This window comes from Parambassis ranga, chromosome 9 (genome assembly GCF_900634625.1).
Source record: "Parambassis ranga chromosome 9, fParRan2.1, whole genome shotgun sequence".
Taxonomy (NCBI): Eukaryota; Metazoa; Chordata; class Actinopteri; family Ambassidae; genus Parambassis; species Parambassis ranga.
Genome location: NC_041030.1, coordinates 18,881,739 through 18,896,727, shown reverse-complemented (window position 1 = coordinate 18,896,727; position 14,989 = coordinate 18,881,739). Strand labels below are relative to the sequence as shown.

The following is a 14,989-nucleotide window of genomic DNA, read 5'->3' as shown; positions in this document are numbered from 1 at the left end:
GGAGGATATATGAGGAAACTCCTCAGTATTCGTAACAACACGTCTCACCCCCTGCACGACACACTGCTGTCCTACAGGAGCACATTCAGCGGTAGACTGAGACTACCGAGGAGCAGCACAGAAAGCCACAGGAGGTCCTTCCTGCCCGTGGCCATCAGACTGTATAACTCCTCCCCTTTCTGTAGGGAGAAGAGCTAGATAATCATGTCAGGCATCACTGTCATTCCCTCCACTGGTCTATATTTATGTTTACTTAGCACATTATATCTCCATATTTGTATCCATGTATCATATATTGTGCTCATACTGCGTACTGTACGCTTATTTGGACTCTATTTGCACTCTTACTCTGTACTTAACTGCATTTAATGTAACTTGATACCTCTGGCACAAGAATTTCCTTCAGGATTAATAAAGTTTTATCTTATCTTATCTTATCTTAGATTTCTTCCAGAGATGGTTTGATGCAGTCCTGACCTCTGACCCCAGGAAGATGTTGGGTGATCAGGACTCTAAAGATTCAGGGCAGAGTTTGTCTTTCACCCAAGTTTCACCAAACAGAAGTGGTTAGTGTATTATTAAGACCATTGAACATCCATTGAACTATTCAGTACGTTTGTCACTTCCTCACCATAAGAATTACATCCATAAAGAAAAACTGTGCAATACAACAATATTTTATTTATAATGTTTATTTTCTTAACTAATCAAAGAACACATATTTAAATAAAAGAAAAAAAACTGCAGGGCCTTCTTTGGTGCCTCCTGCAGGACAGTGTGGCGCATGAAGCAGCTGCTGCACTATCATGTGGAGGGAGGTTTGGAGGAGGCTTCACTGGAGAGACGACCCTGTCAGGAACAGACATGATTTAGATTTCAAAGCATCTGGAGACAGATTTATGTGGCAAAAACAGACCAATGCTTACCCTGGTTATGCTTCAGCTGGTGAGAAGGAGTTTGGAGGTGGAGGAGGAGGTGGAGGAGGCTACGACCATGCTCACAGGAACATAGTAGGTAGTCCTCGAAATTCTTTAAGACTGTAAGGAGGTCATGGTGGGCTGAAGGATGCAAGTGGAGAGAGAGAGGCTTGAGTGAGATCTGGATCTGGAGAGCCCAGGTGTGGATTCCCTTGAGACACTTCAGGATTTCATTTGGGAAAGGTGCATGGGGCTTTGGAGGAGGCTTGGAGTAAGAGATGATCCAATCAGAAACATCTTCAGTGGATTCAGTGCACTCAGATGGATGAAGAGGAGGCTACATTTGGTGGAAGATGGAGAGGCAGGGGAGCCTGAGCACCTTCATGTGTTTTCAGTGTCACTGTGTGTATCTTTGTGACTTGTTGGTGTGTATGACTGTTTGTGCTCTTTCCATGCAACAAATAATGGCCAAATCTGCAGCCACTGAGAGCCTCACTGCACAGAGCTGCCTACAAGAAGACCTTTATTTTCTGGTTCCTGATACGGATAAATTCAGGATGACATTGCAGGCTGAGGATTTTTAAAGTACGGTTTTACACAAAAATCTCTGAGAGCGCTGCAGTCAGCATTATTTCACATGAAGCTCTCACAAACAGCCCCATCTAGTGGTGAAGTTTTATGAGGGCAGTTTTGTGCCAATCAGCTCCACTCAACAAACAAGGAAACGAAACTTAAAGGATCAGAGAGGACACGGTGCTGTAGTGAAGCCCGAGATCTGAACAGAACAACACGCTAAACAGAGACTTTATTTGTGGTGAGTCTGTTTTTAAAACATCTAAAAATAGAGAAAATGGCCAAGAAGCTTGTTTTTGTTGAAAACTACCTGAGCTGCCATATTTGTTCAGAGACTTTCAGAGATACTGTGACTATGAGCTGCAGCCACAGCTTCTGTTCAAGCTGCCTGCAGAAATTCTGGGAAGAAACTAAAAACAAAAACTGTCCTATCTGTAAAAAAAGATCCTCAAAGGAAGATCCATCTATTAACCTTTCTCTGAGAGAGTTGGTTGACTCTGTTGCTAAGAGGAAGTGTAACAGCTCAGAGATGGAGACAAAAAAAGGGAAGAAAGTAAAGCAGGAAGAGAAGAAGGAGGAGGAGGTCTGTGATAAACACCCAGAGGTACCTTACTGGTTCTGTGAGGACGAGCAGAGAGCTGTGTGTCCTGTCTGTGAGTTTTCTCTGCACCAGACTCACAAAGTGGTTCCTGTAGAACAAGCAGTCAGAGACCTGAAGGAGCAGCTGAGATCTGACTTAAAGTCTCTGCAGGACAAGAGGGACAAATACAAACAAGTGGAGGACACATACAATGAAATGTCTCAACACGTCAAGAAGCAGCTGTTGTCCACAGAGACGCAGATCAGAGCAGAGTTCAACAAGCTCCACCAGTTCCTGAAAGAGGAAGAGGAGTCCCGACTGGCAGCTCTGAGGGAGGAAGAGGAGCAGAAGACGAAGACTCTGAGCAGAGAGATGAAGAGGATTCAGCAGCAGATGTCCTCTCTGTCAGACAGCATCTCTGCTGTTGAAGAAGAGCTGCAGAAACAGCAGGTGTCATTCCTCAGCAGTTATAAAGACACTCAGAGCAGAGCCAGAGCCCAGAGCTCACTGTCAGATCCACAGCTGGTCTCAGGAGCACTGATAGATGTGGCCAAACACCTGGGCAACCTGTCCTTCAGAGTCTGGGAGAAGATGAAGGACAAGGTCCACTTCAGTCCTGTCATTCTGGACCCAAACACTGCACACAGAAAGCTCTATCTGTCTGATGATCTGACCAGTGTGAGACGTGGAGACACAGAGCAGAAACTTCCTGATAATCCAGAGAGAAACAATAAATATATTGATGTTTTAGGCTCTGAGGGCTTCAGCTCAGGGAAACACAGCTGGGAGGTGGAGGTGAGAGATCATCCTGACTGGATCGTGGGTTTAGCTAAAGAGTCAGTTGATAGAAAAGGTGAAAGATTTGTTTCACCAAAATATGGAATCTGGTGTTTGGTGCATCACAGAGGAAAATACACTGATGGTGCTGGTAAGACTCTCACAGTTCAGAAGAGTCTCCAGAGGATCAGAGTCCAGCTGGACTATGACAGGGGGGAGGTGTCTTTCTACAACTCTGAAGACATGACTCACATCTACACTCACAGAGACACTTTCACTGAGCAACTCCTCCCATTTTTCAGTGTAGGGAAAACCACTGATATCAAAGTGTGTCAGTCTGAGGTTTCTCTGAAATACTCAGAGATGTGGGATAATTCTCATAATTCTTACACTTTATATCTTTCCAAAAGGATATCAGGTTTATTTACTTGATGTTTTAATCTTTACAATCAAAGCTCCATTCTTGGTTTTGTTGTATTTTGTATCATTTAGTTTTTAAGACTGTGATTCTTCTTTTGAGCATGTTTTAATTTGTTTTTGTTTTATTTTGTTGCACGGCAGAATTGATTTGTTGTTCTTTGTCACTGAAACATTTGATCTAAGTGTCAGTACTGTGTGAAATGGTTTCATGGACACTTGTCATAATATGAACATCTATAAAAAGCTGCTTCCTCCTGGAAACACACTGATGAAGACTGAGCAGCCAAAAACACATGAAGAATAAAAAGGACGAGATGAGGAGTTTGTTCTGAGGAGTCACTGACACTTTCGTCTCTGACTCAAAGAAACAAACAGATCCAGAAATGGGTAAAATGTTACACTTCCCCATCTCCCCTGATTCGCTCAAACAGACTATTATCAGTAAACAGTGAACTCTTCTAGAGACCGCCCGAGGAGAGGAGCACTGAGCACTGAGGTCAGTGAGTTTGTAACACAGAGCTGCACAGATGTCTGAAGTCTTCTTTCTCTGAATATTTGCTTATTTGAACACAACAGCAGCACAGTGTGATGCTGACACAGATCATGGAAGGTGTGGAAAATGTCAAAACATTCACAAAAAGGCAACAATGAAGGTTTTATTTTCAATCCAACTTTATTCACTGTTTGAGGGACAAAGCATCTGGATCCTGTCCTCCACTCTGTGCAGTGTGTATTTAGTGTGTATTTAGTGTGTGTGTGTGTGTGAACATTTGTTTCTTCCTGTGAACACAAGATGGAGACAGAGGTTTGTTCACAGTCTGATCATTATGAACGCTCAGCATCACATCTCTGCTTTCTGACACATTTACACATCACTGCTGGCTGCACTGGGTGATGAAGAGCAACAAGTCTTCACAGTTCCTGCTTTGTGTGTTTGGCTCTTTGGGAAAAAAAAAATCAAATCATCAAAATGTGACCACAGCCAGAACACTTTACTGTATTTAATGAAGCCAATGACCAAACAGAGACAGTACATCAACAATAAAAAACATGTGTGCTTCTTTAACTCTGAAGACGTGGCTCACATCTCTACTCACAGAGACACTTTCACTGAGAAACTTCTCCAATATTTTAGAGGCAACTGGACTCATTGATTGTTTTTTGAAGACATTCTATCTTTTTATTTATATCACAACAATGCTGATCAAACAAACAAACAAATAAAATGCTGAATAACTTAAGGAATGCTCTGCTCATTACTAATCTAAAATTTGTCAGTGAAGTGAAAAGTGGCAATATTAAACTTCCATTGTTCTGTGCTCGACCATGCATATCCACTGGTTAGTGTAGTAAAACTGAATGTATTGAGGGGCCAACAATGGAGCCAAAGCGGAGCGAACACAACTTCTGCTGTTCGGAAATATGCCTGTTTATTTCTACCGCATTGTTCATTTTGTATATACATAATGTGATGGATATTTATTGGTGTTAATTGTTCAACATGTTTTTAATGATAAACAAATTAATTAAATAGATTAAATATATATAGACCTTTAATATTATAGACATTCTCTACAGGCATGTGATCAGGCAGCTTCATAATCAGAGGTCCTGCCAGTTGTAGGCGCTGTTCTAAGCAGGCTGCAAAACACAAATCGATTGTTTATTCTGTGTTTGTTTACGTTTTTCCAATCGAACAAATGGCTTCGACTTTGTTATCGCCCATGGTGGATTACTACAACGACGAGGAAGAACTTGATAGCGTGGATGACGACGATGATCGAAGTTTTAGGGGGAGAGATTCGGAAGAAGGTAAACGTTAAACGATCCCATCGAAAGCTCCATGTCGGGCTCGGTCTACTTATTGGAAAGAAAACGGAAACGCGCGGGGAGTGCGTGTAAATAGCGATTTATTTATGTAGCATATAAATAAATTTATGGACGCCGTTTTAAAAGATATGGTGCGATGATTGGTTTTATGGTGTTTTAAGTTCAAATAAATTACAATAAGTTGTAAAGCTAGAGGCTAATTGAATGCAAGCTTTCAGTCACACGTAGTTAGCTTGAGAGTTACATTAAAATAGCCACAAAACTACCGCCAGCCAGGACTTTGCCCAATTAAATAAACGATTCAGAATCTGATGATGAGAGTCAGACCCACATTTGACGCTGGCGAACGTTTCCGATGCTTAAGCGATCACCTCACAAACAGACTCGTGTTTGTTTACATGCTAACGTGCTAGCTTTCCAATTCTACCGTAAAGTGAGGAAATTGTCTCTAAAGTCTTTACGCTGTAATAAATCACTGTTCCCTTAGTAAGAACAGCAAACGCAGTTAAGTTTAGCGTTTACGTGTTTATGACCACACCGGCTATATACAGCTTTAATAAAGGAAACTCCAAATGTAGCAAACGACGCTAATTAGCCGAGGAGCTACGTAACGTTAGCTGCTAGCACTGACAGGTCGGCAGGCAGGCGAATCCCTGCGTGCTGTGCTGTGTCCACTGCACTGCCCTTTTCACACTATTCAGTGAGACGGGACGGATTGCGGTGAAAGAGACAGAAAGAGAAGAAGAGATCGAGGCGATGACAACACTACAAGGTTAGTTAGTTCCATTTGCGTTGATTACCCAAGCGAATAACCGGACTCGTTTTTCGCTCCTCTGGATATTTTTTTTTTTACGGATCTGATATGCCTAACTACCGCGATGAACGATCGGGTTACTCTTTAAAAAAAGAGCAGACGAAGCTAACTTAAGCTAACATATAAATGCTAACCGAAAATGAAAGCTGCTGTGTCAGCTTAACCCGACTGGGCCTTGCTCTTTGCTCGTCTTGGGTGTTTTTAAAGATAAAGTAGCCTGACCTTGATCAGCCGGTAAAGTTGATATCCGAGTTTTCTGCACGGCACCGGTTGCGGTCAAACATGTTAGCTTCGTCCCGAGAGAGAGAGAGTTGCCATCGGGGTTGACACCAGCACCAAGTTAGCCAGGCGCACCGGGCTGGTTAAATCAGACCATGCGGCAAATGCTTGTCATTCGGCATGTTAATGTCATTTGGATTGATCATTATTCCCAGATATCAAAACATACCCACCTTGGATTTGTCTAGATTAACTTTTTTTCCTGATGTCAGTCCGAGATTATGTAAATCGTGGCAAACGTGGATCGCCCCTCTGGTTTCCCCACACCACCCGGAGGGCATTCCCAAGCAGGGTGTTCACCATTACCTTACCAGTGCCACGCACGTCACCTGATCTGCTGTGTGTGTGTGTGTGTGTCTGTCTGTCTGTGGAGTGGAATGCATCAAGGTTGTTTTAGAAAATCTGAACAAGGCAGCGATATGATCAGTTTCAACATTTAGTTTAAAAGCTGTCTGCTGATGTCACTTCCTTTACCTGTCCTATCCTGTTCCAGACACTGAGGATGCCAGTGAAACAGACCTTGCCAAGCATGACGAGGATGACTATGTTGAAATCAAAGAGCAGTAAGTGCCAACAATGCGTTAAGCTTTTGAATGTCCTAATATTGCACTTCGTAAAGGGACCGTGAGATCATCAGCTCTGCTTTATTTCATTGCAGAATGTACCAGGACAAACTGGCCTCTCTGAAAAGACAGCTGCAGCAATTACAAGAAGGTAATCTCCTAAGATTTTCTCCAAATATGAATGAGTAGTTCACTTTATCTAGAGGGATTTGTGTGCGGCACAGCCAAATCCTTCCCTGTTACTCATGGAAGCCGGTGTTTAAGAATGACATCATCACCCCAGATAGGAAGAAGGGTAAAAGTGCTGCCATTGTTACTGACTTAAAAGAGAAATCAGCTGAGGAACAGATGATGATAAACAGCTCTCTGTTGTGAATGCTTTATGTTAAATAGTCAAGACTGTATAGAGACTGTTTCTGACCTGTGACTGTGCTGTTTGAATGCACTGAATGCACCACCAGCTGTCCCACAAGGCCCTTACTGCTCAGACTGTTGAGTGTGAAAATTGCAGGGTGATAAGTTGTATTTTGTAAACCCAAGCGTTGGTGCAATATCAGTGTAATCTGGTCTAGACTGTGGGTGGGAGTTGAAGGTGAAGTCTAAAAATGTCTGTTGAAGTAGCACTGGTGATGACGATGACACCTTGTTTTGGAGACTTAACACCTTCACCAGACACACACATTTCAAGTCACACTTTCGTCTTTACAGGTACGCTGCAGGAGTATCAGAAGAGGATGAAAAAGCTGGACCAGCAGTATAAAGAGAGACTTCGAAATGCAGGCAAGGACATACATTCACACCAAACATGTTGGCAGTATATTATTCTAACTCTGTAGTGTGATCTGCTTTAGTTTGGCGTGTTTAAGAAGGTGAGAGCATTGACAGTAACAGCAGCGCTGTAAAAACAATAGGTGAGAACCGGGGAAAGGGAAAACAAAGAAGTGTGAATGTTTCACAGCCGTGAAATTACAGTGTTCACAGTAAAGTGACTTAAAGAATAATGGAAACCTACATTGTCTATTCAGATAAACATATAGTAATAATAATAATGCATTTTATTTATAGGCAGGGCGTTCAAGGACACTTTAAAAATGAACACTTACTTTTGATAGAGGACAGATGGGCAGGTGGAGTGGAGAGAAGCGGGCTGAGATCAGAAATACTTTATTAATCTCATTGCTTAAAGGTAGGGTAGGAGATTTTATTCTGATGCACTTTTTGTTAAATTAGTGTAACTTCTCTTTACAATCCGATAGCAACCAATTAGTTTGTCAGTTTCGCATTAAAACAAAGAATCTGAATCATCTGTGGAAGCTATAAAACGCTAAAAACATCAGCCAATCCTCCGGGTGGACCCTGCGCGTAGTATTGGCTGGTTGTCACTCTCTTCCTGCTCTGCGCGCACCAGAGAGGTACGTGCATGATGGCCGAAGTCACAGACCGCAGCTCGTCTTCAGGTAATGCGCGTCCATGTGACTGGGAGGCGTGGCTTCGGGGTGAGCTCCGAGAAAAAGGGGCGTGTGTTTACTTTCCAAATCTGGCTGACTCTCACTGAGTTTTCAAAACATCCTACCCTACCTTTAAGTAAACCAACAATAAGAGGATTCCAGTACATTGGATCATGAGTCAGATGTCTTCTTCTTTTTTCTCTCTGCTCCCGTTCTGTCCATCTGTCACCGTTTCACTGTTTTAGTCATATTGGACACTTTATTTTTGTTGCCTCTGTCACTAGTTTTGTTGGGGATCAACTTTTTCTTGGCTGGAATTTTATTTACTCAGTTTTTTTCCACAGTAAAAGCTGATCGTTTAAAGAGATAAATTAAAACGTGAACTGAAGTTTCTATTTTATTTTCCCATTACAGATCTTTTTCTCCAGCTGGAGGTAAGCAACAGTTAAATATCTCTAATTGTATTATTTACATAAAACTTTTTAGGTATTATTTTACTATCCTCTCTGTCCCTTCTGCAGACGGAGCAGGTGGAGCGGAACTACATCAAGGAGAAGAAGGCAGCGGTGAAGGAGTTTGACGATAAAAAGGTTGAACTGAAAGAAAACCTCATCGCTGAGCTGGAGGAGAAAAAGAAGATGATTGAGAATGAGAAATTAACGATGGAGCTGACAGGTGGTAAGAGAACCAGGACAGAATAATTAATGAGGAGCTTAGTCAGCAGATAAAGAGACAAATGGTGTAAAAATGATTTGAAGTAAGACTTCATGCAGCTGTCTGCCTTTTTAAACGGCTCGTATGGGATGTTGTTGGATTGTAAACTCTCTGTCTTTATGTCATCTGTAGATTCAATGGAGGTAAAACCTATTATGACTCGGAAGCTGAGGAGACGGCCCAATGATCCAGTCCCCATACCAGACAAACGAAGGAAACCTGCACCAGATATCCTTCTCATAACCCTGCATTCTGATTGGCTGTAAAATAGCAGCCAATTTAAATTCACATGTTAAATGTATACTTTTTAGAGAGGATTTGTTTTGTTCGCTTTTATTTCCTGTGTAAAAATGACTCCTTGACTCTCCATACCTCAGCTAAATTATTTATTAACAGATGAGCAGATAATGGAAGATCTTAGAACACTTAATAAGGTGGGCGCCTCTCTGTGTCTTCATAACATTGACCGTCTCTTTTTCATGTCTTTCTAAATTGTTCTAACAGTTTCACGCCTTTTCTTCACAGCTCAAGTCGCCGAAACGACCAGGTATGTCCACGCTCATCGTATGTAGTTTATTTCATTGTGAACACTGAGTCCTGGTTTGTCTTTTAGCAAACAGACTACAGAGAGTCTGCGTATGCTGTAGTAAAAGTCAGTCTGTCTACATTTAGATCCATGGAGTGAGGGCATATGAGGTCAATGTTTACAGTCTGACTAGTAATCTGAGAGTGGAGTTCTACTTCGGGGTGACATTTTTAGCTGTGCAGTTTACTCCACGCCTGCTTTGTTGTAAAACATCTGCCTCCTCAGTGCGACATTAGCTTAACGTTAGCCTAGTTTTTTGTGTTTTTAAAGCCACAACCTAACCTAATCACATCTTTTTCTGTCTTCAGTGTCTCCCTCGTCTCCAGAGCACGTCCCCTCTGCTCCCATGGAGAACCCCTCCCAGCGTTATGAAGCCCGGATCGAGGAGGGGAAACTTTACTATGACAAAAGATGGTGAATTTCCTGTTTTATCATTATTATGCCTCTCTCAGATGGTACCATTTCTTATACAGGCTGACTACAGCGTGTATCACCACTAGATGGCCACGTTGCCCTGGGTTTGAATTTGAAAAGGCATTGGTCTGCAGGCTGTGTGTGTGTGAGAGCTACAGAACAGATATGACTAAAGAGCCTCTGAGTACATGCTGGCGCTCCAGACGCCATTATTCTCAGAATATGTCTGCATTAGAACCAGCGCTGCATTTTATTATGATGCAAAAATAAAAATCCTTGACCAGACAAAGCTCTGGTGCGCATCTCTGTAGAGCTGAGCTCTACATGGATAAAGTCATTGGAAGAGGGTTAGAAAGATACCAGAATCCTGGCCTGTTGGCTGCTGAGCTTTGCTTTTTAAGGCACAGTCCCATTTTTTTGTAGCTAAATAAGACTCTACCACTGAACAACTTGCCACAGGGAGACACATGCGTCATTATTCTTCAGTGGGGCCTTAATGATCAAATGCATTGACTGTCACTCTCCTCCCCTGGCTTGGTTCTGTCCTCTGACAGTTTGGAGCCATTAAAAAAAATAACAAGAGTTTTTGTTGTTGACTTTTCAGTCCAATTATCTGCTTCTCGGGAGGATTGTGGTTTATTCAGCTGTGTGAAATTACGTATCATGAACCCCTCTCCTGTGTATACTTAAGCATATCTTTCATTATTTACTGTGAAAGCTAAATTTATCCCGTATATATGTGTGTTTATGCTAACAGGTACCACAAGAGCCAGGCAATCTACCTGGAGTCAAAGGACAACACAAAGATTAGCTGTGTCATCAGCACAGTGGGGACCAATGAGGTGAGGTTCATGCTGAGCTCACAGGTCTGTGGCGTCCTCCTCTGCAGGCTCACATCTGCCCCGTTACAGATGTGTGTGCTTAAGAAAATATGGATATGAAAAGATGAGCGCCCTTTGACTGCATTATCTCTAAATTCACACTTAAAAGTGCGATATCTCATTACAGTGTTTTCTTTCTGCACATCTTTAAAAACTTCTCACTGCAACTAGGAAGCCATGATGGACTCCGTGAAGTCATGTGACAAACATTTAGGGAGTATTTGGCTGATCTGCAAGCTTTCCAAATTTGATGTGTGGACTAGATTGAAAAAAAAAAACATGCCGTAAAATATGACAGCTATAGGACCTTAGTTCTAATTCGTATGTAAGCCCTGGTGTGACGGTATTAAAATACTTCAGTCTGTAACATTTTGCCTTTGTTGTCTAGATTTGGGTGAGGAAGACGAGCGACAGCACAAAGATGAGGATTTACCTGGGACAGCTGCAGAGGGGGGCGTTTGTCATCCGCCGGCGGTCGGCTGCATGAAACATCGCCCCTCCTCTCCCCACCCAGCCCCATCTGTTCATTTATCCATCCATCCGTTTAACATGTGGCCTCTTATTTGGATCTCATATTCTCATACACACTACTCTTTACTTCACAAACACACACAGACACACACAGTCTTCCATCGCCAAGGAGTTAAGAATAGAAACCAAACGACAGTACAGTGAACCCGATGGCTTTCCAGCATTATTTGTCACTGTGTGGCATAAGTGTGAAAGCGGTCAACGGTCAAAAGAAGAGCCCACTGATCTTTGCTACGTGCTGTCAGTAGGATCCTTTGTTGCACCATGCGGTCTTACTCTCATTTATCATTAACTTATTTTCTTCTCAGATGGCCTCGTGTTGACCCTTCCAGGTCATGTCTCATGTCTCAAAGCAAGCACTGAAAGGTCCGCTTCAGGTTAACTCCTCCACCTGAACACCTTTACTTCTACACAGAGTCATGCCATTTCTTAAGAATATGCCTTTTTGCACTGTCATCAAGAAATGGAGACTGCTTGCTGGGCTGTTATTGTTTATAAATAACATGTTTAAATGTCCTAAATCTTTAATTTCGTTTTTTGAAAATATGCGTTCTGATTTGTCATGTGATCATCTCCATATGATCTGGATATGTTGAACTGTATGTGCATGGGGAGCACTGCTGTTTATTTGTACTGTTGTTCCATTTTATTAAAATGTTTTCTGCCTTTTAATAATTTGGAAAAACCTTTTTTTTTTTTTTTTTTTTTTTAATGACAGGTGATCTGATGCAATCCCAGTTTGAATACCAATGTCAAAATAGTGATTTCTGAGGTCACCAAGACAGTGTGGTGCGGCAGAGTCAGAGCTGGTGTTCAAAATGTGACTGGGTAAAGTAAGACAGTTTATGGTTTAATAATAATAGCACACACAGGGTGTTTTTAGCAGAAAATAGCCAAGTACATGTGGTAAAGAACTGAACCACCTGGTCAGTCTCAAGGTCACCATTCACCGCGTCCCTGGATCATCGTCTGTCCTGTGTCTTTACGGATGTAGCATTTAAATGACTGTTTGTGTATCATGTTTCTAAAACCGTCTGTGTGGGGATATTTTTGTACATCACATCGACCTGCCAGTGTCACCTCACAGCCATCTCTCTGCTTTGTAAACAGCCGAGTTATTTGGCATTCAGCGCAGGTCTCCCTGCTGGCTCTGACCAGTCTGCCATTTTTTTTTCCCCTCGCCTGCGTCCCATCGCTTTAACTGGAAGGCGTGTTTCACTTAATGACACTGCCTGACAAGGAGGGCAATTACTGCTTTTTGCCACGCTGCACAAAACGCAAGGCTCATCTGAATAGGGCTGTTGTCCAGAAGCTGTCAAGGTGTGATTGCCGAGTCTCTGGCGAGGGTGTAAAATGAGCTGCTGGTTAATGTGACGCCTGTCTGCTGCCTTTATTGCACTGCGTATCTGTCGTTCGGTGGAGGCACGACAAACGTACGCTGAGGCAGATCTACAGGCACCACAGGAGCTGAGACACAAATGTACCTGAATGTTTTCTCCTAACATCTCTTAATTTCAGAATCAGAATCAGAATTACTTTATTTATCCCCAAGGGGAAATTCCTTTTTGTTACAGGCAATAGAAATCAAAGATAAATTGAAATATATAATATCTAATATCTAGGTAGCATTTAAATCCCTGAGGTGTATCTAAAGAAGAAGAACATATTTACTATTGTATAAAAATCTTTGCATAGTAAAGAGCCTGACATGAATGTACAGTGTCTGAGTGACTGTTACAGTTCAGAGTTCAGTAGTTTGATTGAGACAGGCAGGAATGACTTCCTGTGTCTCTCAGTGGTGCATCGTGGGAGTCGGAGTCTGTTGCTGAACGAGCTCCTGTAGCTGGTCAGCACAGTGTGGAGCGGGTGAGAGGGACAGTCCAGTATGGTCTTTATTTTGGACCACATCCTCCTCTGACACACCTCTGTCAGAGAGTCCAGGTCCTCTCCCACAACATGGCCGCCTTCCTGATGATTCTGTTGAGTCTTGATGTCCCTCACCCTCAGACTGCTGCCCCAGCAGACAACAGCATACATGATGGCACTGGCCACCACAGACTCATAGAACATCCTCAGCGTTGTCCTGCAGATGTTGAAGGACCTCAGCTGCCTCAGAAAGTAGAGGCGACTCTGGCCCTTCCTGTAAACAGTGTCCACGTCCTTACTCCAGTCCAGTTTGTGGCCCAAGTACATTCCCAGGTATTTGTACCTGTGTAATATATCAGAGTTCTCCCACTTTAGTGCTGTTCTCATACAGATCTGTGATGTTAATGACCCCTTTCTAATCTTCAGATGTAACCAAGCAGCAGCCCTGCCCCTTCTTTTGTCCATGCTTTTTTGAATGACACATTTCTTGCTCTCTACTTGTATCAGTCTTACTACAAGTGGCTGTTTACACTGCATTAAATCAATATGCTGAGTAAGCAAAGGGACATGTAGACAGTTCTCTGGTGATGAATCAATTTTCCTCGTGCACCCCGTCTCCTCACCAGTGTGTGTTAAAATACCTGCTCATACCATGTGCACGAAACAAAAAAAGACCTGCCTGCCATGACCAGAAGTCATTACAGCTCTCTGGCTGTGGTTTGGGTTTGTTGCTCAGTCTCTCTGGAGCTGTTAGACTCTTTGGTGGTTTTTGCTTATGTGCATAAAAAGTCACCTAAGGCATCAATAAAAAAAAAAAATCCTCACAATCTCCCACCAGCCTCAGTTCCAGCACCCAATTCCCTCTTTCATCCTCTTGCCTCTAATTTGAGCATTCGCTCCACTGCATGTTAGCAGTGCGATACATGGCCACAGGGCAGAGAGCTGGATTTTGCTCTGTACTATCTGGTGGGAACCAAGTGGGATCCAGGCGGACTTAGATTTTGCCTCCGGTGGTCTGAGAAGACGCTGGGTATAGGTCCTTGACAGCCCTCCTGGGCCCTGCGTGCATGAGTGTGTGTGTGTGTGTGTGTGTGTTCCTTCCAGTTTATCACTCTGCAGCAGGTCTGCACTGGCAGAGGAATTCATTTACAGGAAGAGCTCCTCATTTGACTGCAGATATTTGACCCCAGGTTATGGAATAAAGCTGCTGCCTCACCGGACTCATTTGGCCATATTGATCATTTTAAACAAGAGATGATTTTAAAATCAGATATTGATATGCTCAGTGCTATTCTCTTATGATGATAAACAACACATTTAACACATGATCCGTCTCAGAGGCCGCCGTGTGAGTTTTGGATGTGGGTTTATTTCCCTTTTAAAAAAACAAGTTTGTGTAATTGGAGGCTGCTGAGCTCAGATTTCTGCTGTTATTTGCCTCGAAGAATGTGATCCAACACATTATTACACCCCATTAAAACTACAAGTTGGAAGTAGTTTCTCCACTGAGTGCAGCCAGGAAAGTTTTTACAAACTCTGACTCTGTGTGTGTTTCCTTTCCTTCAAACTGAACCCTGTTTATCGTTGTCTATGTTTAGCTCTTTTAGCACATGAGGCGTGTCATGCAGCCTGCCCTCCAGGATTAAGAGATGCAGCGTTATCACAGCTCAATTCTACTTTTGAAGGTTGAGAATTTATTCGATTGCTTCAGCGGTGGCTTTCTAACAGTATTAATTTCATCACCTTTTGAATGAACAGCATGAGAGCAGACACAGAATTATACACAACACAGAGTC

At 42.7% G+C, this 14,989-nt stretch overlaps 2 protein-coding genes across 3 annotated transcripts; both read left to right on the top strand.

Moving 5' to 3' along the window:
• Positions 1 to 1,642: 1,642 nt before the first annotated feature.
• Positions 1,643 to 4,333, top strand: LOC114441546 (zinc-binding protein A33-like). Its single transcript, XM_028414524.1, has one exon. It carries the CDS (start codon positions 1,768 to 1,770, stop codon positions 3,277 to 3,279), a length of 1,512 nt encoding a protein of 503 aa, XP_028270325.1. The 5' UTR covers positions 1,643 to 1,767; the 3' UTR covers positions 3,280 to 4,333.
• Positions 4,334 to 4,859: 526 nt separating this feature from the next.
• On the top strand, positions 4,860 to 11,987 carry suds3 (SDS3 homolog, SIN3A corepressor complex component). 2 transcript variants are annotated; one of them, XM_028414525.1, is made up of 12 exons: positions 4,860 to 5,079; positions 6,684 to 6,753; positions 6,849 to 6,904; positions 7,462 to 7,533; positions 8,616 to 8,635; positions 8,723 to 8,879; positions 9,048 to 9,143; positions 9,288 to 9,349; positions 9,441 to 9,462; positions 9,810 to 9,915; positions 10,673 to 10,757; positions 11,185 to 11,987. In XM_028414525.1, exons 1-12 carry the CDS (start codon positions 4,968 to 4,970, stop codon positions 11,281 to 11,283), a joined length of 957 nt encoding a protein of 318 aa, XP_028270326.1. In that variant the 5' UTR covers positions 4,860 to 4,967; the 3' UTR covers positions 11,284 to 11,987. The 2 variants fall into 2 exon arrangements, with proteins under 2 accessions (XP_028270326.1, XP_028270327.1); XM_028414526.1 differs by lacking the exon at positions 4,860 to 5,079 and adding an exon at positions 5,560 to 5,869.
• Positions 11,988 to 14,989: the final 3,002 nt, after the last annotated feature.

Coding starts and splice junctions, on each gene's coding strand:
- suds3 (XM_028414525.1), top strand. CDS start 4,968: ATGGCTTCGACTTTGTTATCGCCCATGGTGGATTACTACAACGACGAG. Junction 7,534..8,615: donor AGAGAGACTTCGAAATGCAG/GCAAGGACATAC, acceptor TTCCCATTACAG/ATCTTTTTCTCCAGCTGGAG. Junction 8,880..9,047: donor AACGATGGAGCTGACAGGTG/GTAAGAGAACCA, acceptor TGTCATCTGTAG/ATTCAATGGAGGTAAAACCT.
- LOC114441546 (XM_028414524.1), top strand. CDS start 1,768: ATGGCCAAGAAGCTTGTTTTTGTTGAAAACTACCTGAGCTGCCATATT.